Genomic DNA, 22989 nt, shown 5'->3' with positions numbered 1-22989 from the left:
AATTAAACAACAATAACAACAACAAACCCAACCAAAAAAACAGTGACTGGGAAGGGGTATTCTCTGCAGGCGTCCAGAGGGACCATCCTGAGAACGTAAACTAGAGCACAGAGTGCAGGAGTTGAGGAGAAGAGGCAGGCAATTAAAGGATCTGGCAAAAAAATCTTTCCAGGGAATGAAAGCAGCAAGTGCAAGGGTCCTGAGGCAGGAAGGAACTCAAGGTGTCTGAAGATCAGCAACAAGGACAACTAGACTGCAGCTGAGTGAGGAAAGTCACACAAGGGACAGTGATTAGGGCAGGGAGCTAGGCAGGAGCAAGTTTGTGAAGACCGCTGGCCACAGCAACAAGCCTGCCAGTCTGTGGTTTACTCTAAGTGAAACGGGAGGCCTTTAGCTGGTTGCAAATAGAAAAGCAATGAGGTTGGTGAATGCCTCGTACTCGCCAGTGGAAATAAGACCAATTGCTCACCTCTACATATGAGGTCACAGTCTCCCGTATTACTTTCAACAGACAGTCAGATTTCAAAGACCACTTCATCTAGGCGTATTTGGGCTCTCCTGGTGATTTGCAGGTTTGCTGATTCCTGCCAGCGGACTCTAATGACCTGGGCTTTGTGCTGATTATGCAGTTTGCTGAAACACCAACTCAAGTATCCAACTACAGCTGGAAAAATGCTCTTCTTAATTTATGTTCCATAAAGCACTGCTAACACGCACCCTTTATGGGGCTGTTACTCCTGGAGCTTAAATTGTTTAAAATATCAGATGGCTTATGCAATATTTGTTGAACCAAATTACCAGATTAGGTAACCACTTTCTAATGTAAATAGCAACTAAATGCCAAAATCTCAAGGAGAAGGCCCATCTTAATTTAGCAGAGATCATGAAGAGGCCAATACGCTGACATCCCATGAGTGACTGGTCACCCTGATTTGGGACTCTGTGGTTCAAGGGATCATGGATCTTAATTGCTTTTAACGACCTGATCTTGTTGGTAGAAGCAAAAATGTAGTCCACAGTAATGGTGCATTATGTCTTTCTAGGCACTATGACGCCATTTACCAACTCGATATAAAAAGAGGAGCTTTCTAATGCAGGAAAGTCAATAAAATTTACACAGTCTTGTGCACATTCCTTAGCCTAGCACAGTGGACCAGGAGATCTGAGTCCTCTTTCATAACTTCCAAATCCATATCTGAGATGATTCCATATGGCTTTATAGATGCCTCATTTTAAGAAGCTCTTTGACCCAAACCCAACCTTTACTCACTGGCCAAAGGGATGGAGAGGACAGAGTGATGTCCAGGAAGTGATTATATGCAAACAGCGCCACCCCATGGATTATGAAATTCAGGCCCTTCAAGACTAGTGGGGGCTGCCCTTCTCATAGAGGTGACAGACTGAGGTCCAACAAGGGGCAACTTGCTCCAGGTCAAATGGCCTTTGGGAAGAAAGGCCAAAAGTGGAAATCAAATCTCAATGCACTGTGCTACACAAATGCTTCTTATAAGAACAAAGCAAATGAGATGGTGGCCAGAAGACCAGCATGGTGTCTCGGTCAGCATAGCCTTTTTGAAAACCCAGAATTAGATACTAATAGGTGATCTCATAAAAAGGCTAAAAAACTAGCCTTTCAGCTTTCCTTGATAAATCATAAATGGCCACACTGCAGACACTTCTGTCTGGCTAAAAGGGACTGGAGCTTTGAAGCACTGGCTCCCTCTGGAAGGGACACAAGCTCTTCAATATGCTACAGTCCCCAGCACTCCCCAATGCTCCTGCCCCTTCAGTCTTCACTCTTTGTGGCTCACTCCTGCCCCCTAGAGGCACCTACGTTTTTAATCCCTGCTGTAACAAGTAACCTTCTGCACGTCCACAAAACACAAATCTTGCACTATGTCTCTGCTCTGCTAGAGACAGTTTTCAGCTAGATCCTGCCACAGAGAGTTAGCCAATGTCCAGGGATCGGGGCTTAAAGCTGAAGCACAGGTGCCAGGAGGTAAGAACAGAGCAAGGCCAGTGAACAGGGCACCGGTGTGTGGTGCGATAATCAGTTGTTTACTCACCTCTCTGCCCTCGAGTGGAGCTCTTCTCGGTAAGATGCATGCTTTCTCTCCCCAGCATTTTGCAAAGTGCAAAAAGTAAGCATTCAATGCATGCTGATTAAATAAATGTATGAAAGAATGGAGGGCAGAATCTCCTGACTTGCTGGGAGCCCACATTAAGAGATAAAGTAACCAACTAGGAAACTCTAAGCAGAGAAGGTTGGGGAGTTGAGCATCGAATTATGCAACAAGATGCCTCTTAATTTGTCCGTGAGAAGCAGAGAGATTGGAAAAGAAGGATGTCAAAAGAAGTAATAGTGGTGATATGTTCTGGGAATCTAACATTTGCCTCGAATCAATATGCCAAAATGTAAATATAATTCTAAGTTCCAGACAGCACTTTGTCCTTGAGACTCTCCATAGCTCCTGCTGCAAGGGGTTTACTCCCCCAGAACATGTCTTCAGATTACTCAGATTTGATGTCCCGAGATGAAATACTGACCTGTATCATCAACACCATTGTTTTTGGTAAAGCAAAATGGGCTTTGCTCATCCAGTTCTTAGAGTCCTTCTTAGGGCTTTACTCAGTGTCTGCACATGCAACGGACTGGAGCAGGGTAAGAAAGGGGCTCAGGGCAAGGGAGGGCATAAGAAAGAACCAAGAAAGCCTTTGCAGTGTGCTAAACAGTTAGCTGCAATTTAATTCTTGGTTTCCAAAATAAAATGTCCCAATATGTCCAAAGCAGGAAGTCGTTGCTGGTTGTGAAAATAATTACAGGGGAAAAGAAATGACTTTTCCCAGAAAAAAAATGTCACTTGTCACAAAAAGGTCTTAAACCAGCAATCTGCAATAAAACTGTTGTAATAACAAGTTAGATTGCTTTCTTGATAATTATTAAGTAGAGGCCTACCAAATTTGACAATGACATTATATAATGCCTATTTTTTTTTTTTTTTTACTGCTAGCATCATCTGTTAACTACAGTAGTTTCAACCCAGATGTTCCTGAACAAAGGCTCTTAAGAATTAGAGGCCAACTGTTTCTACCTACCTAGAGGGATATAAATCGTTCTTGCCATTAAATCAGCCCCCTTGACTAGAAAGATTGCTTGCTGATGTGAATCAAGCAGAGAAACCCTTCGTAGAGCCTGCGCCTTTGAATGTGCTCAAGAAGGGTACGCAAAGATGTTGTTTGGGGCTGTTGAAGATGGGTCGCCCAGGAGTGACAGCATGAGGAGAGAAGAGGTGCCCGCATGGTGGCCTCCAAACTCAGTTCCTCTCCCCGAAGGGTGGGGCCCTCTTCAGTTATCCAGAGGGACCCTGGCAATGTCAGGCTGAAGCACAGCATCAGAACAGATGCCTCATGTAAATGCTGCACATTGGGAAACCAGATCTTTAGCATTTAGGGGTTAGAAGGGAAAAGAGTCACATTTAGGAGCTTTGATTTAAAATGATAGGCTCTTGAAATGGAAACATCTAGTTAAAGGAAATTTGAACCAGCAGGATTTATAAGACGCAGGAGCAAGAAAAAAGAAAGTGATTTAAAATGCTCGTGGGGATGTTGTTCGGATTTCATTTCCCAATAGCTCTGATAGAGGTGGGGTGGGGAAGGCTTCAGCACAGCCCTGCCCTCACACACACACACATGCTCACAGTATCTCCACTAGCACACCTGAGACACTTGAAATTAGAAATAATTATATTCTTTGATATGGACAATTGATATTTGCCTAAAATATGAATAAATGCATTTTAGAAAGCTTTGCTATTATTACTAGTGGGAAACAAAATGTAAACTGTGTGTGTGTTATGTGTACCAAACATCAAGTCAAGCCCCTAGCATCCCATTTCCAACCGGACTGCCTCCTTGACACTCCTGCAGAGAATTCTAGACATACCACTGTCTCTATAGTCATTGGTTACAAGTCTTAACAGACTTGAGGGTCATTTGTTTATTCCCTAAGATGTAGGAAGATTACTGGTCAACTCTGGGTCCCTGTAGTAGAAAATAATCATAATCATAATATCGTACTCCCGTCTGGGTTCATATATGTTGTCTTAATTACAGTAACCACCCCCCCCCAAGTAATTGGAAGATAGGGCCAGTTTTTTGAGGAGAAATATTTTTTAAAGACAAGACGTGAGCCCCTCCACAGATACTCATAAAATGCTCATTTCTGCAGACTGGCTAGATAAATCCATTACATAATAATCAGGTTTGCCAGCTTGTCTCCTTTCCGTGTTCAGATTCAAAAGTCTTTCTCTAAAATCTAATGGTGTCATAGAATTCAAGTGAAACTAGCTGTAGTTTTCATTGTACAGGAGACCCGGCTTTCTCCAGGCGGTCTTGGATTTTCCTCCAGGGGTTTCACTGGAAAGATCTGTCCATGCAAAACAACACAGCATGAAAGCCTCATTTTCTTCTTCGTTAGGGGTCCTGTATGCAGGTGGATGAGGGGACAGAGAATCCCCCTCTAGCCCCCAGATGGTCTTAAACCAGCGCAGAAGCGTCCTTGCACCTGGACTGAGGGCAGGACTCCTGCCGTTTGGCCCAGCGAAGATCTGACCGGAGGCCCCCTGGTTACCCAGGCATTAAATACTCCACATGGAATATGAATTTTAACTGCTCCATCAGCTGCAGGGGGACAGAGAGAGACACACTGTATTTTAAATACATCTTTTGTCCTAATCCCTCTTAGCTGTAAAACCTGATACAATTAAGGTTTTATTTTTGCACGTGATGAATGACTGACTAATACCCTCGGTGTGAGATTCAGGCCCTGGTAGGTGGTGTTCTTGCAGCAAACTAGACTCAGAACCTGTGGTTTCCTCCTGCTCTTCCTTCCCTACCACTCTCTTCTCCTCTCTGCCCTCACTTTCTTATTTGGAGGGAGTGGGGATACATCCTCACATTTACAGTTCTTATGATAATAACACTATCGCTGTTTCCCCCTGAAAACATCACACGTCCAAAAAAAAAAAAAAATCGATTTGTCTCCTTCTCCCATCCAAAGGAGAAATCAGTTTGCTCTCCTTGGAAAATCTCAGAGACCTGGGTGTGGCTCCCAGATTCCTGACTGCCCACTACTGAGAACTCCCTCTTCCCTCTTTATTCCCTCTCTGAATCCAATCTCCTAAAAAGGCACAGCTCAAGTGTCATCTCTTCCAGGAAGCCTCTCTTATCACCCCCAGTCTATAGGAAGCTCTCTCTCCCCCTGTAGCTCTCAGCCTCTGTCTTCTAGTATGTGCACCCATCAAGCACTTATTCCTCAAGCGCTTATGGGTGCTTAGTTCCCCCTGAGGATGGGTATCATTTTCCTTAGCCAGAGTGCAAACTGTCTGAAGGCAGCCACTGCAGAGAAACCCAGTTCTTTATTTGTCATTATAAGTATTGTTATTAATCTTTTAATGTGTATGTACTTTATTAGATCTAATTATAGGTTTCTCTAGATGGTGCCATGCCTGGCACAATGGCACAGATATCCTAAGTTCATTCCGTATCTAGTTGATTGGCAGGACTTTTCTAAAGGGTAAGAGTAAATATAACCCGAAATGTCACAATGTGTCCCTTTCTTTCTTGTTATTTACATTGTCTGGATGGGGCAGGACAGGTGGTGGGAAGAAGAGAGGTGGGAAAAGGAAAAAGGATATTAGCTAGCATTGAGAGATAAGTAATATGTCTATTTCAAGTCCAAAGTCAGGCAGCTGGTCACCATCAAAGGAAGGAGGTATGCAGAAATCAAATATCTGGTCCCAAATGACACATCCACCAAGTAGCTGAAATGCAGGTTTGAGCCTGGGCCTTTGCAACTCCATGGGTCACACTCAGTGACATTAAGGAGCATCCTACTATGGGACCCATGCAAAACCAAGACCCTTCAGTGGCAACCATGGCCTCATATCCCAGCTCCTCACTTCCTATAGGCTTGGCATTGGCCCCTTGCACCTTTCACAGTCACTTGTTTCCCTGGGGATGGTGGGGAGTGGGAGGGAAAGTGAGCAGGTGTTATTCTGGTGTTCAGAAACCTTCTCTTCAGATCCCAAAGCTCCTCTGCCTTGATCATACTATCACACAAACCCAGGGGCAAGCCAGCTACGCGACATGAAGGGGAGATGCTCAGAAGTTGCTGGTTCTTAAAAGGAACATCTAAGGGCATCCTGGGAAAGGTCCAGGACAGGCCCACCATGGTCACCAACAAGATCAAGCGGGATCTTCGAGGGCTGTGTTCTGACTTGTACTGGTTTCCCCTAGGCTTCTTGGCACTTGGCACGGATCTGTTCGCTCCAGCTTCAAGTGACTTTCAGTATTACGGGGCTCAGTACCCCAATGCCTTCTTCCTATACTGATTTGGATTAGGCATGGGAAGAGGGCAGAGCTGTCAGTGGTCTGCCTGGTGTGGTCGTGTGTAGACTCATCCTACCTCCCTGGACGTTGTAGAACACCCCACGTGAAGCTGGAATGGTGGCAAGCTTGTGACATGTGGCCCACCTCTAATTCTATAATTTGGCTAAAATCGGAGAGAAACATTCCATTGACTGAGCCCAAAGTGGGGAACGAGGGGGGGCGCCTGGGTGGCTCAGTGGGTTAAAGCCTCTGCTTTCAGCTCAGGTCATGATCCCAGGGTCCTGGGATCGAGCCCCACATCGGGCTCTCTGCCCAGCAGGGAGCCTGCTTCCTCCTTTCTCTCTGCCTGCCTCTCTGCCTACTTGTGATCTCTCTGTCAGATAAATAAATAAAATCTTTAAAAAAAAAAAAAAGTGGGGAACTAGGGGAGTTTACTCCAGCCCGTGGTGTGGAAGGATGAGGTGAGTGGTGGTGGTGGCAGGAGGTGGGGGAGGGGCCCTAGTCATCAGACTTTGGATCAGAATCACCTGTCTTGCTTGTAAAAAGTACAAAATGGGGGGAAGAAGAGAGGTGGGAAAAGATATTGAAATCTAGAGCTGAAGCCTAGAAATCTCTCCATTTAGTAAGCTCCCCGGGAGATTCTTAATTAGGTGGCTTTCATCTAGCAGCTACCCCAAACTGCTCTCAATTATGCAGACCCATCATCAGAATCCTGGCTCCATTGCTTGGGTGCTAGGTGGCTTTGGAGGGGCACCCACATCCTCTGAGTTTTAGCGTCCCCATCAGGATAAGCCAGAACAGTGATATTAACATAAACCACAAGATTGTTGTGAAGATAAAATGAGAAAATATAAATGAAATATTTAGAAATAATACTGCATTTTGTCTAAATGAGTGGCTGGTTTTGGAACAAAGTTGCATCTTCTGCTGATACAGACAGTGAAGCCAAAAAGGCTGGTGCAGAAAAGTCCAAGGATACAGCTGGTATGGGTCCCACCTGGCCAGGAGAGAACAGCCTTGAAATCTGTAAAAATCTGTAAAAAGCTTGCCTGGTGGGGGCCCTTCTGTCCCTCCTGCCTTTCCCCTCTGCCCCATTCGGTTCTCTGGGGAAATGACTTCAAAATCCATTCATGGATCCTGTTCCCTTATCTTTTCATGAAACAGCTCTCCTGTGGCCCCTAGGTGGCTCAGTCCGTTAAACATCCGACTCTTAGTTTCAGCTCAGGTCATGATCTCGGGGTCCTGAGATTGAGCTCCTCGCTGGGTGTGAAGCTGCTTAAGATTCTCTCTCTCCCTTTCCCTCTGCCCCTTCCCACCCCACTTGCACACACCCTTTCTCTCTCCAATACATAGAAAAATGAAATCTTTAAAAAAAGGGGGGAGCGGGGAAGGCTCTCCCAGCTTCTGAGAAAACTCCAGGCTTTCCTATTCAGTGAAAGGGAGAGTTCTGCTGGCCCAGGGGAAGAGCAAATTTATTTCTTTTCATGCTTTAAGACATTATTGGCTGCATATTGTTTTAATGCGGCGCATAATTACAGAAACCGCTCTGAAAATCTGTATATTTTATCTGTGCTTTATTGTACCCAGAATATTCCCCAATTCTTTTTTCTTCTACATGAACCAGCTTAAAATATATTTTGGAGTCCTTTTTGTCATCTTGAAATTGAATAGCCAATTCTTACTGTAATGAAAATACTTACGCGCCAGCCTGGTGATATACAGCACTACAGTCTAATTACAGCTGTGCTTTAATTAACCTGAATTGAAGAGTGTTATCATTAAACTGCTGGTAACTTTGAGTTATGGCTTTTCTTTAATTTAAAGTAGAAAACACAGATAATTAAGCCTCCAGATAATCAAATGCTTGAGGAGAGCGTCAATGTTTTGGGATGTTCCTAAATCTCATTAAATGTCCTTTCTTTATTGATCATCCCTACCTCTGTTGTATCATTGTGCTGAACGAATAATAGCACTAAGTTGAACACTTTCTCACTCACATCAGAAGTTTGGGTTTGGTTTTTTTTTTTTTTCCATTCCAGAAGCCGTGCTGAACAAATATGAAATTGTCGGACAACAAGGTGTGTCTGAAAGATACTCTCCTCCTCACAACATGTTCTAAATGGGAAAATCAATCAAAACCAGCAGCCGCTGGGGTCCAGCTCTTGAGCTGGCTCCGAAGGGCAAGGAAATCTCACACCACCCAGTGTGTCAGAGTCGGCAAACTCACGGGTCTACGGGGCCAGGCCTGCGATATCGATGCCCCGGGTTTAAGGCATCAGAGAGGGGAGGACCCACACTTAACCCTTCCTTCTAACAAACTGGAGCCAGTCAGCAGCCGGTGGAAATGCAAGTCCTGTGTTGGCTCCTCAGATACTCGAGAGATGCCAGACATCTCGTTTTTATGTGAAACATCTCTATTTTGAAATATTGGCAACTCACTTGAAGACCTGAAACACGGTGTGGGGCAAATCTGCGAGTCCGATGTACCTTGTGGGATCCCAGTTACAGCCTCCAGGGAGAGTGGTTCTAACCCTCCAGGTTAATACTCAAAAAATGAACTGACTTGGTTCCCAGGAGCAGAATAAGAGAAGCAGTGGGAATGCAGGCTTCAAAGGAAGCACTCATAGTAGACATACACAGTGGGCAAGCCAGGGAAAATCAACAGTCAAGGAGCACATCTTTACACACCTCCCCTGCTAATGCCCCCTGCACCATAGGACCCCTCTGGGCATTGGCGCCTTTGCAGGGTGCTCAGGCCACCCCTACATCATATAGGAAGTCTCAAGTGTTTGGTTTGGTTTGTTTTTTTTTTAATAGAACCAGCTTCTATTAAATGTTCTGAATTCTCCCGGGCTTTCTATCCCAGGCAGGCCAAATTCCAAGGTGGAGAAAATCCCCTGGGACAGCCTCAATGTTCCAGGACCCAATGCCTATGAACGGTTAACTTCTTTCTGTGGCAGAAAGAGAAATAGCTCTAAAAGAAAGGAGCACATGGGAGTTACAATAGGGCATCCATTTTCAGAAAATAACTCCTTCCGAATCAATTACCTATTCACTTTTCCAGTCCATTTAGCATTTAAACTTTCGCTTAGAGACAGGGTGAGAAATTTCAGTAAACAGCCAGACCATTTTGGATTGCTTAGGGTCTGGGCCCAGAGACAGATAGTGTACACCTGCTGTGTTCACTGACAGGAGTCTCCAGGCAAACACCAAGATCCCAGGTGCTCCATCCTCTCTCTGCTGTGCACAGAGCACAAAGCTCTAAGACAGAGGAGCCAAGGGCCCCCAGCACTATGGCCTTCAGACCTTCCCTTCCAGAAGATGGGTTTTGTTTGTAGGCATCCAGACAGCTCAAGGGAACAGCTTTTCTTCCTCAGGCTAGTGGGTTCCCAGATCCCCTTTCTTCCCAGTCTTTATCAGTGAGACTGAGGTTATCAAGTCTTTTGCTGAAGTGTCAGTGGATCGGGCTTGATGTTTCAGCATTCCCAGGGAGTCTGTGTTTCCACAGGGGACAAAGCCCCTGTTTGACTTACACCCAACATCTGAGATTCTAAGTGGGAAATCTGAGGCATCATCACGATGCAAGTTTCTCGGGTCCTGGAACCCTTAGAACTCTTGAGGCCATATCCCTTAGATGGTCATCTACTTTACTTGGAGAAGCCATGGCAGGCTGGGGCTGCGTTTTGCTCAAATCCCTCCCCCTGAGCCAACACAAGGAGAAGCTAAGCCCTCTCATTGTCATAACATGCCGGTTGTCCGTATTAGGGGCTAAATTACTAAGGGCTATCTCAAGGTTCCCTTCCACGTATTTGGTCCCACATTTTCTCCACAGATCATGAACGTGCTTCAAATAATGGCTTCTCTGATAGCTCTACTATCTGATTTGACTGGAAAATATTAAAATTCATTTCATCAAGTGGCTAGCAAGATTTGTTTTCATCCTGATAAAATCAGAAACATGGGTTCCTAGCACCCTTCATAATTGTGTCCTACGTGGCAGAAGCCAAATTTAAGACATGCAGGAAAACTGTAGTGCATAATTTAAGGCAAATGATGGATCTAAGCATAAGGTTCTCAGAGCTACAGGAAAGAGCAGGGCCAGTGAAATCCCCAAGGCAGGAACCACATACTGACCCACCTTCCTGCTCACCACATAAGATGGAGCACACAGGATATCCTTGGTAGTTGTTGAGTACCCTGACCGTGTTGGGCAGAGATGAGGAGTCTTTTCTGCAAGGGCCACCTTAAACATCCCTGAGGGCCAAAGAGCACATGGTGAATGTTCACTTACTCACAAACGGTAGGGAAGGACAGACCCACGAAGGCACTGGAGAGATATTCTGTGTACATTTCATTTGAGACTCCTTCCAAGTAATATTTCTGCCACGTGTCTTCCTCAATCTAGGAGAGAAGAACACAGGAGGTTTAAGGTATGACAGCACACCATAAAAGGGAAACCAGAGTTTACCATTTGGCCAATGAATGAATGCCCTAGTTATGGGATGGCAATAATCTTCAGCAACCAGGAACACAACCACACCATCTACAGCAAGCTTGCTATGACCCTAAGCTCATAGAAAGGAAGGTCATGTCCTCTAAAGCACCACTCTTTTCCAACCTGTATGATTCCCAAGGGTGTGGAGGCAAAGGCACTCACCCACAATACTGGTCGACAGGTAAATCGATACAATTTTTCTAGAGAGCAATTTTGCAACTGTTAACAAAAAATTGTAAAGTACATGTTCCTTGACACAACAATTTCATTTCAAGTGTTCATAGCAAAGAAACAGATAGACATATGTAGACATTTGTAGAACATCCTTTTAAGGAGAAATTGGAAATAACCACAAATGGTACATTTTTCAATGGAATACAAAGAAACAATTAAAAATTATGGCGAAAATGTGTATCTGTTCATATAGAAATGATATAAAAAGACATGTGACTAAATATTGCTGATAGTCTGACCGTACTAAAAATAAATAAATAAATAACCTATAATTATCTGAGTGCTTGTAAAGCCAAAGAAAAACTAGAAAACTTTATACCAAAACACTAACCATTGTTATCTGAATGGTAGAATGACACTTTTCTCTAGAGATTTCTGTTATCTGAAGACTTTTACAATAAATGTGTGTGCGCATGTGTGTGTGCACGTGTGTGTGTGTGTGTGTGTGTGTGTATAAAACAATAAAACAATGTATATTTCTACTTTGGGGGAAAAAAGATTTTTCCAACCACACTTTGAATATCACAAAAAGTAAAATGTAGTTTCAGAGAGGTCTTACTCCATATCTCATTAAAATGTGTGGTTTTTTAAAATTTCTTCTAATTAATCAATCTCAAATGGTTTTCTTAACAACTCTCTTCATGCTAAGCACTTCTGGAAGGATTTTACATTGGAATTGATCTTTAAAAATTATAAAGTGAAGAACAACAAGAATGCTGAGTCCCTCTGGGAGCTCAGGGAGCTCAGGATTCCCAAGGCAGGCAGGCTGTGTGGTCCCTGGGAGTCTGCAGCCTCCCACGTACACCTCTACTGTGTACATAAGTGTGTGTGTGGTGGGCGGGGGGGAGATGAGAGCTCTCCAGCCAACAGGAAGTGACTTTTTACAACATCTTGTGCTGATGTTGAATTAAAACTCTTTTTGCCTATGGCCCAATAGTCACTTCACTAGGGAAATGCAATGCTGGAAGTTGAAAGAGACTTGGAAACAGTGGGAAATGAACACCGACCAGGTACTTGGTGACATTCTGGAATACAAAGAAGGCAGGAAAGAGTTAGAAATAAATTGAACGCTCCCTGCTTCTACGCTATTTGTCTGCTTTGCGCAAGTCTGGATGATTAGAGTATGGGGTTAACCTCATTAGTTTGAGCTGCTTCTAACCTACTCCCACACATTAGACATTAGCTATGCAATGCTGCTGGGTATGGGTTGTTTATCTACAAATTGGTCTTCCCCAGAGTGGGGTCCTTAAAAAAAAGGCACTCAACCATTTCTACTGCTAAACTGTATGATTTTAAAAATGAACTGGAATGTGTTTAACTAAGCATAAACTTTTTAATTTCCCTGAATCCTAAGAGTTCAACTTTTTTTTTCAAATAAAAGATATTTCTGACTTTATAAGCAAAGGTCATTAATTCTAACTAATTTGAAGACAGCTTAGTCTGCATTAGTAAATAAACTGAAGTACAGAATATTTGGGGCATTATAGTATCATAATTTGTTTTATTGGTAAATAGGATACTTATGTGAGGACTTGCCAATTATAAATCCTCATGGTAGAGCTTTATGGGAAAATAGTATTTTTGAAATGGAATAATTCAGCCTAATCTTTCAGCAGAGATACTCCCTTTTATAATGTGCTATTTGTGTTGCTACTTTTACAGTTAATTTTCAAAAACAGTGAAAATACGAACTTTTATCTCAATTATTATTGACTGTTGGTTGTATTCCTCAGTTAATATAGTTTTAACATGGGTCTTTTAATTATGGTCAGTATTTTCATGCCTATGTGTCCTAACGGAACTACTCTTTTGACCAATTTTTATTGTAGGTTAATCATTAAACATTTTTACTAAGTAGAAACTAAGATTTGCAGGATAACAATATTATTCATGTTTGTTTTGAACACGGCAAATATTCATTAATTCATTCAGCAAATATGTATCAAGCATATCCAGTATCTCAGGTCCTATTCCAGGTGCCAATTAAACCTTACTTAAACTGGTATTTATTTTCCTATATTTTTCTCTCTGCTGGAAAAAGCACCAGATATGTCTAGCTACGTTATATCTGACCAGATATACCTGACTTTTATTGATTTTTTCCCCATACTTTTTTTCCTACAGGTTTTGTCTTTGTGGCTAATCTAGAACTCCTAAGGAACTCAATGTCAAAATAACTGGAAATATATACAGAACTTTTCTGGAAAGAAAAAAACGCCTCTTCTACATCCGTATGTGGATTCTCAAATGGCATCTACAATGTTAGATACAGTAGTACTGAACAGATTCCTCAAATACTGATTGGTTTCAGTTCATTGTTATAAACTTTTAAGTCGCCACATCTTTTTTTTAAAGGATTTTTTTAATCTATTTGAGAGAGAGAGAGAGAGAACACGAGCACACAAGTGTGGGGAGCAACAGGAAGAGGGAGAAGCAGACTCCTCACTGAGAGGAGAGCCCCAATGGGGCTGAATCCCAGGAACCCGAGATCATGACCTGAGCCAACGTGTCAGATGCTTAACCAACTGAGCCACCCAGGTGCCCCAAGATTCCCACATATTTAACACTGTTTTCCATACAAGTAAGTCAACATGCTTTTGAGGTTTCTGATAAAGGTGTTATGCATACATATGCACACACACTTAAAAATGGTTAAAATGCTAAATTTTATGTTATAAAAAAAAATAAACCCATATCTATAATTGTAAGAGCAGAAGAGTCAGTAATTATAATTAATACAAAGACTTCTTAATCTGTAAGGGCAAGAATGACTAGTTGGGACAGATCAACGACAAGAATAGGCCAGTAACATCAGGAGAACCAGGGAATGAGCCTCAGCCTGTGACATGGACACTGCTCATGCCATGGGCTCAGACAGCCAAGCTGCATCATTATCCCAAGGCAAGGCTCAAACTACCTATCACTTCTTACCGAGGTTTACATTTCTAAGTCTCAAACATGGCCTCTTTAACTTAACTTTGAAAAAGCAAAGATGAAAGTACATATTCCTTTTTCCTTTGTCGGCAGTAATGAAATGCAGGCTTTTTTTTTTTTTTTTAAGTAGGCTCCATGCAAGCCCCAATGTGGGGCTTGAACCCAGGACCCTAAGATCGAAACCTGAGCTGAAGTCAAGAGTCAGGCCCTTAACCCACTAAGCCACGCAGGCATTCCTGAAATGCATTCTCAAGAACAGAAAAATAAATGTAAAATGTGTTGAGTTGAAAACATCTGTGCTTCACACGAGTGAAAAACGCAGTGAAGGAAGGATCTAGAAAGGGTGGGACAAGTTATTGTCATTATGATTTCTCTTTTACAGACAAGAGATGACAGGATAAATATATAAGGAAGGATTGGGGCTAGGATTTTGGGGGGCAGGGTGGATTTACTGCACATAAGTACCTAAGGGGGGAAGACTGGAATCAAAGCTCATCAAGGTCTCAAAATCTTAAACCCTGGAGCCCATGACCTTCTGAGAGGTCGATGAGGAATAACACTAATTTTGAGCTGTGCTGAGAGGGTGGGTGTAGCATGGCGGCAAACGGAACCACCCCAGCCTACAACTTCTTTCCACACTATTCTCCAGATTTGTGTTGTGCAGATATTTTTAACTGTAATGTAATGTACACACTTCCCAGCAGAAAAATGAAGGAATGGGACCAAAAATGACTTAAGGAAAGGTGCCAAAATTAATTTGCCAGCCATTCAGTAATCAGTCAAAGGCAAAGCATTTCCCAAGGCAGCCATCTCTCCTCTGGCTGTCACATCAAACTTCAGCTGTTTCAGAAGAGCAGAGACGAGCAGGTGATGTGCTGTGGCTTTTATTCATCAAATACTCACAGAACCTTCAGCGAGAAAGGAAATTGAGCCATTGGGTTGGCTCATCTACATTTCTCACCGGCTTATTTATGTTGTCTTCATTATCTAATTTTTCAACCGGTCTAATCCAACCCCCACCCTCCAAGTAAATGGTTGTACACAGATTCATGGGCGGCCAGCTCTAGCATCAAAGAGTACCTTCCAGCTGGAAACAGGAGCTTTGGCTCCAAAGGAAGTAACACCTACTTGATCCTAGATTCTGCATGTGTTACTAATGGTGGGTCAGTAATGACACCTTTTATTTTTTATGCTTTTTCTGATTAGAGTGAAACTGTGTTTCTCTAATGCTAACAGCCCAGTGAATGTGAAAAATCAGCCATCCTGGCTGGGGTAGGCAACAACCATGGCGCTTTCTGTTTCCAGCAAAGAAAAGACTCTGAATAACTGTGGTGACTCCAGTCAAAGAATTTTGCTAACATCGATCCCCACATCTGGAGTCGTGTAAATAATTCCAGAAATTATCGTATACCAATCCTTATTTAATTGAAAATGAGTACACCGTTTTTACCTAAATATATTTCTATAATGCACCTCAGAAATAATGGATTAAAAGGAAATGATAACAACCAATGATCATGAGGTTAATAGTTATAATAAGAAGAGGTAAGTCGTTGGGGCACCTGGGTGGCAGTTGGCCCAGCACCCAGCTCTTCATTTCGGCTCAGGTTGTAACGTCATGATTCTTGAATTCAAGCCCCACAATGAGCTCTGCGCTCAATGGGGAGTCTGCTTGAGATTCTCTCCTTCTCCCTCCCCCGTACTCCCCCGCCCCACTCCCGCATGCATGCGTGCCTTCTCTTTCTCTCGCAAATGAATAAACAAATATTAAAAAAAGACGAAGAGTTGAGTCATGACAATCGCACTATCATTGCCCAGCACTAGTAGTAGGAGACTCGTGAGTTAGTAGGTATTTGTTCATTACTTTTTATAATCTACCCAAATTCTACATTAACCTTTTTCCTCTAAAGGATACAAAATTTTAAATCATAAAGCTGCTTTAATAAGAACTAACCAGTCACATCTGAACAAACATCTGTACATAGAAATTACATAATACATTGTCACTGTCCTTTAGAATGTCCCAGTCTGCAACAGAGTGCAGTGACATAAACTGACGGATGTGCCTTAGATCCCATAAAAACATATTTATTTCCTATAAAAAAAAAAAAAAGAAAAGAAAATGCCCACAGGAAGTGTCAAGCCCTTGACTACAATAATAAACACGGGATCAGCATTTATAGTTTTGAGGCTGATGAGCGGGTGGTCATTAAAATGTGTGGAGTCATTTATCCCCATTTCTCAAGAGCACACTCTGTCACTGAGAAAAATCTGATTTAATGTTGCATCTAATCATTTCTTGCCGGAAAGAACAATGTTAAGGACAGTTGAGTGTTAAGGAGCCTTTATCATTGGGCTTTCTGGATTCTCTCTCTCCTCGTTTCCTCTATGTTCCAATCTTAACACTTGCCCCAGTTTTTATCAACGGGTCCATGGCTATCTCTTTCGCCCTCTCTTTCTCAACATTCTTCAGTATAATGGCAAATCCTGAAATTGACTCATGGAATTAAAAAACATAACATTCACGTCTTGCTAACTTAGGTAGGTCCCCACAGGTGCCAGAACAGAGAATGCCTCGCTGCACAGCTTTCTGGGGGTGCAGCAAGTTGGAGATAAAGTTGAAATCAAAGGAGAAAAGCAGAGGAGAAAGGGAATGAATGGAGATTTGCACCTTCTCAGAATGTGTTTCTTCTCTGGGACAAATTGCACTTCAACGCTGTACTTCTTGGACATGGAGTCAGGTCGGCTGCCCTTCTGAGAGCAGCCCTGGATTTCAGGGCCTCCATAATGACCCGGCATTCCACAATTATGGCTTATTTCAGATTGCATTCTCCAGAATGTGCAAACAGGACAAAAGGATTTCAGACTCGTCCAAAGGCTTCAGGACAATGTCAATTAAAACAAATTATTTGGGATTTGATGGAAAGCCAGAGAACCGGTTGCTTCAGCACTGAACGAATAAATAAACAACTCCAAAGATTGATTTTGGGTGGACGTGAGCCAAATCTCTTCGTCCCAGACTAGTGGGCTGCAGACTTTCAAAAAAGATTTCCTCCATCAGGCATTACGAGAAAAAAAATTAGCCCACATGAGGTATTCTGAGAGAGATTAACAGACCACACCACACGCGAAAGTGTAAGAATATATGGCATTTTCCCCTCTGTGTTATTAACCCCAACCCAGATTATTCTGAAGACACAAAGAGTGCTAGGGGGACCAGAGCTAAAGGAAAGGCAAGTGTAAAGAACAACATGAGAAAAGCATTATTATTTAGAAGTGATTTAAGAAAGCATTGCTTATGTGGCTGGAACTTGGTATTTTCTTTCAATACCTAAAAGGCTTCTCTACTCTTTCCCTGTTTTTCTCTCTATTGTAGAAAGATGCTTAAGAGATGTCAGACCCAGTTGAAGGCTGGCCTATTCACTCTCTGTCCGAATAGGACTTGGGTTTTGTAATCTTGCTAATGGTTAAGAACATCCTCATGTGTGCTTCCAATAATAAGGTTCTTAAAATATCACTAAAAGGATTCTAATCTGGGTAGAGCACGCAGGAAGCCAATGTTCTCAGGCAGACGCCTGCTGAGGAACCCTCTGAAGGATGGTTCGGCCCCCCGCACGCAGCATTAACCAGGACAGAGCTTCTCAAGCCATGGGAGGTAGGGGGCCTGCGTTTTTGTTTTCATTTCTAATATCCACTGTTTTTGCAGACTCAAAACTGCAACCTCTAACAAAAACAAATTCTAAAAAGAGAGAGAGAAAAAAAGACAAGGCATGCAAAGTACAAGTCCAAAATTTTTCTCATTCGATTCCACCAATATAAAAATAATCTATCAAATTGCCCTCAAATTTCCTTTCTTCCTCGTGGAAGATTAGCCAGTAGTTCACAGCACCCATCCACAGACCCAGCCACAGACAGAGTGCTGGCCTCAGTCTATCTTAAAGACTTAACTTCCCACAGCTTCCCGCAAGCTTCAGCAAAGTAGAAGTATTCTCAACTAAGATTTCCCACATGAGCTCATCAGAACTCATTTTTTTTAAAGATTTTATTTATTTATTTGACAGAGAGAGCAGGCAGAGCAGCAGGCAGGGGCGGGGGGGAAGCAGGCTCCCTGCTGAGCAGAAGGCCCGATGTGGGGTTCGATCCCAGGACCCTGGGATCATAACCTGATCCGAAGGCAGAGGCTTTAACCCACTGAGCCACCCAGGCGCCCCTCATCAAAACTTATTAACAGGTGTTATATCTTGAACATACAGAGTGGAGACAGGGTCCCCCATGAAAAGGTAGGTGATTTTGAGAGCAGTAAATTCTATCTGAATCTTCAATGCCTAGAATAGTGCATGGTACACAGCAGTAGCTCAATAATATTTGAATGGATGAAAAAAAATTGAGAAGAATTGGATATAAAAAACCAACCTGGGAATTCTTTTGAGTGCGATGGCTTAGAATCTTAACATGTTAATAGGAGCTGTAAATCTCCGTGGGGTGGGGGAGAGACGTGGTATTTAGTCACACGACCCTTTATTTCAAGGAGTAGTTCACAGAGCTAGGCAATGCTAATCTAGGAACTTTCCCCATGATTTCCTGTCACTTTGTTTCCCTTGATCCTTCTATCAGAAATATATATCTCCATAATATCTCTCCATTTTTCAGCTGTCAAATCTAACTCTTTCGGGAAAGTTGTCATCAGATACCCCCTCACTGGTGAGGCTTTTCCTCATTTCCCCAGCTTCATGTGCTCCTCCTCACCGTATTGGGAAACCACACTGAGCCCACCTCTAGGGGGTATGGAAGGGCTTGCTGAGGTGATCAATATAGAAAGACGGGAACGCCACCCGGCCCAGAGTAAGCCCTCGGCATGTGTTAACTACCATTAGCTACCATCGTCGTATGGGAGTTCTCTGATACTCCATGAGAGCTTCAGCCCAGTGGGATTTTGAAACATGAGCCCCTCCCCGAAGCCCTCAACTTTGTCTCGTCCTGAAAAAGCAACAAAATACTTTCTAAGGTGCCTATATAAGACGTGTTTAATTTATATTTGTTGAACTGAACTAAGCAAGAGAAAACTAGAGAAAGAGACACAGAGAAGCAAGCCATTTCCCCAGGCATCTAACCACAAGTAGGCACTGAAAACGTCACAGCGTTCAATGTTGCACCATGGAATGAACCAATTCTTGCTTCCAAATGCTGAAAAATCCTGTATTCTTAGGTTCTAATAGGGAGCAGGTAGAATTGGGTCATTTTTCAACTTCCCAGGAAACTTCTTACTAGGAGCGATATTTTTTCTGGAAATTATTGTCATCACAGAACATCTTGGGCTACCTAACAAGTGACTTACAGTTTTCTAAATTCTTTTTTTTTTTTTTAAGATTATTTATTTATTTATTTGACAGACAGAGATCACAAGTAGGCAGAGAGGCAGGCAGAGAGGGGGGTGGGGGAAGCAGGCTCCCCGCTGAGCAGAGAGCCCGGTGCGGGGCTCGATCCCAGGACCCTGAGATCATGACCTGAGCTGAAGGCAGAGCCTTAACCCAATGAGCCACCCAGGCGCCACGGTTTTCTAAATTCTAAATCCAATAACTTGGAGGCTTAAATTCGACAGAAGGAATTCTCAAGCGCTGGTACACTGCCACCCATCTAACTGAAGTCCTTCCTCCTACAAGCTTCGAATCCCACTGCCATGCCTGAGGAGGGCAGCCTCCTTTTCACCCTTGTCTCATGACTCCACTCTCTTCCCCATGGGACTTCGCCTTCTGTCTTCTCCTTGTCTTCACTTTTTTTGCTTGCAGTGTAGAGTTAAACAACAATCCAACAGGACATAGACTGAGCCCAGCAAAGGCTACATCTGGCAATTCCATTACTCACAAATTCTAAAATGGAGGCAAAAACAACGGTGGGTTCATTGGTTGCTTATTTATCTATTTATTTATTTCTGGATGAATAGGAAGGGAGTTAGAAAAGAAAAACATTCAATTCATCACAGGAACTATGAGCTCACTTTTGAAGAGACAAACCATTAGAACATTGTCTCTGCCCTTGTAGGATCCTCAATGTTCTAGATAGTTCGGTGAGAATCCCTTTACAGTCATTCCTGCGGTCACTCGGGATAATTTCTCACCAGTGGGCACTTCAGAGGTTTACTTAAGAAAAGTCTTCTGAAGGGCGCCTGGGTGGCTCAGTGAGTTAAAGCCTCTGCCTTCGGCTCAGGTCATGATCCCAGGGTCCTGGGATGGAGCCCCGTGTCGGCTCTCTGCTCAGCGGGGAGTCTGCTTCCCCCACTCACCCCCACCTTCCTCTCTGCCTACTTGTGATCTGTCAAATAAATAAATAAAATCTTAAAAAAAAAAAAAAAAAGAAAAAAGAAAAAGAAAAGAAAAGAAAAGTCTTCTGAGGCTCTGAGTCTAGGGCTTCCCAGACTCTGAGGTGCTTATAAACCATGCAAGGGTCTTAGTGAAATGTGGTTTCCGATGTCCTAGTCCTGGATGGGGGGGCCTGGATTCTGCCTTTCCAACAGGCTCCCAGACAACAACGATGCTGCCCAATCATGAACCACACTTCGAGTAGCAAACAGCCTCCCGGAGACAGTGAAGAACAGAAAACAAGTGTTCCCCACGGTGCCTGTGAGGACCAGAGATTAAGGAGAATCAATCACAGTCCAAAGGATTTAAAGTAGAGACGAAAAAGAGTGCTTCCCATGAGTATCACTAAATACTGGAGCCAGTTACAGAGAAAGCTTGAACATAACTAAGCACTGAGTATCCAAGTGTTTGGCTGTTGTGGTCATTAGTCTAAACAATATTTCAGGGGTCCAGATTTATCTGCTCAGTCTCTCTCCATTGATTCCGTGACCCCGGGGATAGTTTAGTCTCCATTTCAATGTGGGCTGTGTAAAGACAGAACAATGAGATGGCTATATTTAATTCAATTAAAAATAAAGTTTCAAAAAACGGCCCTAATTTGTATCCCTGATTTCTATTCAACGTCCCCATTTTAGGACAGAGTGTTGAATGTGAGGACGAAAACACTTGCCAACTCAGTCCTGTTTTAGTGACAGCAGATTCTGGATACTTATGTCTCCTATCTCTGTACAATACGGCCTAATAAAGTCGAGCCAAAGAGACTAGATTTCATTTCAGAGCAAAGGGTTCGGCCATAAACTTTTGCTTTCTGGCTGAACAGAGCCATTCCCGTCGCAAGCATAAATTCTGCTAGTTTTAGGTATCAGGGTGCCTGGGAAGCCAAATGGGTTATCTGTGAGCCAGGTATTCAAGGCAAAGGCACCCGCTTTATTGTGTATTCATTGTTATCTGGAAAATCTCTTGCCAGCTACAGAATATTTTCACAGGAAGTTAGAAATGACTTCAGAAATTCCCCTCTGTGGCTTCCTAGAGTGGATTTTAGGCCTCATCAAAAAGACATTTCGTTCAGAGATTGAAAGTGGGCAGCCTGTAAATTGCTGAGGTATTTAGCTGGGCTTAGCAGTTTCCTTTTATGGGGGTGGGGGCAAGATCCTCAGTAGCACAGCAGTGCAGAAAGTACCAAAACACATGTAGGCTCTGAGTTCAAATCCTAGCCTCCCCGTGCACCTGGGCTAAGCTGTACAACCTCTTCAAGCCTCAATCCCCTCACCTGCACAATGAGAACAACAATAGCACCTATGTCCTCGGGAGACAGTTGAAATGAAGTGATGCATGTAAAATGTTTAACATAGTGCCTGGCAAATGTGTCAACTGCTCTTGTGGTTGAATCATACTGAAAGATGGCATTTACCAAGTGTGCACCTTACAGGGTTCTATAAATGTCAGCTCTCATGTTAAGTAACGAGTGATAATGATGGTGATGGTGATGTGGTGAGATGGTGATGGTGATGATGGTGACAATGGTGATGAAGGTGATGGTGATGATGGTGACGGTGATGGTGATCATGGTGATCATGGTAATGAAGGTGAAGGTGATGTAGTGAGATGGTGATGATGGTGACAGTGATGGTGACCATGGTGATGCTGATAATGATCATGATGGTGATGGTGATAATGAAGACATCTCTCCTGCTCACAAAATGAAACACAGGCCAGTTAGGTGGATGCTAGCTTTGCGAGTCATGGATTCCTATTGCTTCGCTGCTCCTAGAAAAGCCTGGAACATCATGACTATCAAATGATCCCCCTGATGGAGGAGAAATGCTAAGCAGCTTGAGTGTGTTCCTAAAAGATAGCAGTGTTCTCTGGTGATCCTCCCAACAACCCGCCCCCATAAACACACCTTTGCTAGTGGCCAGAAAGTTCACTCAGAATGGATATGATGATAGGACAGAAAGTATGTATTTAGAGGAAATGATGCCCTCCTAAAATAGGAGAAGGGTCACATGTCAACATTACCTTTAAGCGAATGGAGGAAGACCCTGACTGGCCTTCTGAAAGAAGCCCAAAGCCAGGAAGATCCTGATGGGTAGACTGGATTAGCTCCTTCTCGTCCCTGGACTTGGCTTTTGCCCACATCCCTCAAGTGGGGTATCCTTACACTCTCCTCCTATTTCTCATCTTTTCCCTAGCAAAGGGCTTTGGTCCTTATTTCTGGCCTCACCGCCTAGACTGATTTTGAACTGATACTTGGCACATCCTTGGTCCACAGGATGGGCATACTAATGAACTAGTGCTTATTAAAACGTTATTTTTTAAAATACCTATTCAACTCATATTTGGAGGAGAAGTTAACTGGTGGGGAGATAAGAGAGAAGAATGACTGCTGATCAAAGCCTTCATCCTCTACTGCCCTCATAATTCAAGCTTGGCCCCAATTTTGCATACTTGCCTCATCAAAAAAAAAATGCCTTGCAGTTATTGGATCCAACCTTTTCTTTACTTATCTGCTCATTTATTTATTTATTTGAGAGAGAGCGTGTATAAGCGGGGGTAGGGAGAGGGAAAAGCAGACTCTGC

The 22989-nt window shown here is 43.1% G+C and overlaps 1 protein-coding gene across 35 annotated transcripts in view; it reads right to left on the bottom strand.

Moving 5' to 3' along the window:
- KCNMA1 (potassium calcium-activated channel subfamily M alpha 1) overlaps positions 1 to 22989 on the bottom strand; it is a 717583-nt gene that overhangs the window by 148110 nt on the left and 546484 nt on the right. For all 35 annotated transcript variants that reach the window (XM_032839333.1, XM_032839342.1, XM_032839358.1 and 32 more), the window contains exon 15: positions 10682 to 10791. In XM_032839333.1, the coding sequence (XP_032695224.1) occupies positions 10682 to 10791 (110 nt within the window). The remainder of the gene's footprint in view (positions 1 to 10681; positions 10792 to 22989) is intronic.

Source organism: Lontra canadensis, unplaced genomic scaffold, assembly GCF_010015895.1.
Source record: "Lontra canadensis isolate GAN:19392208 unplaced genomic scaffold, GSC_riverotter_1.0 scaffold3, whole genome shotgun sequence".
Lineage (NCBI taxonomy): Eukaryota > Metazoa > Chordata > Mammalia > Carnivora > Mustelidae > Lontra > Lontra canadensis.
Note: the sequence above shows the minus strand (reverse complement) of the source record. Positions and strands in the feature narration are given on the sequence as shown.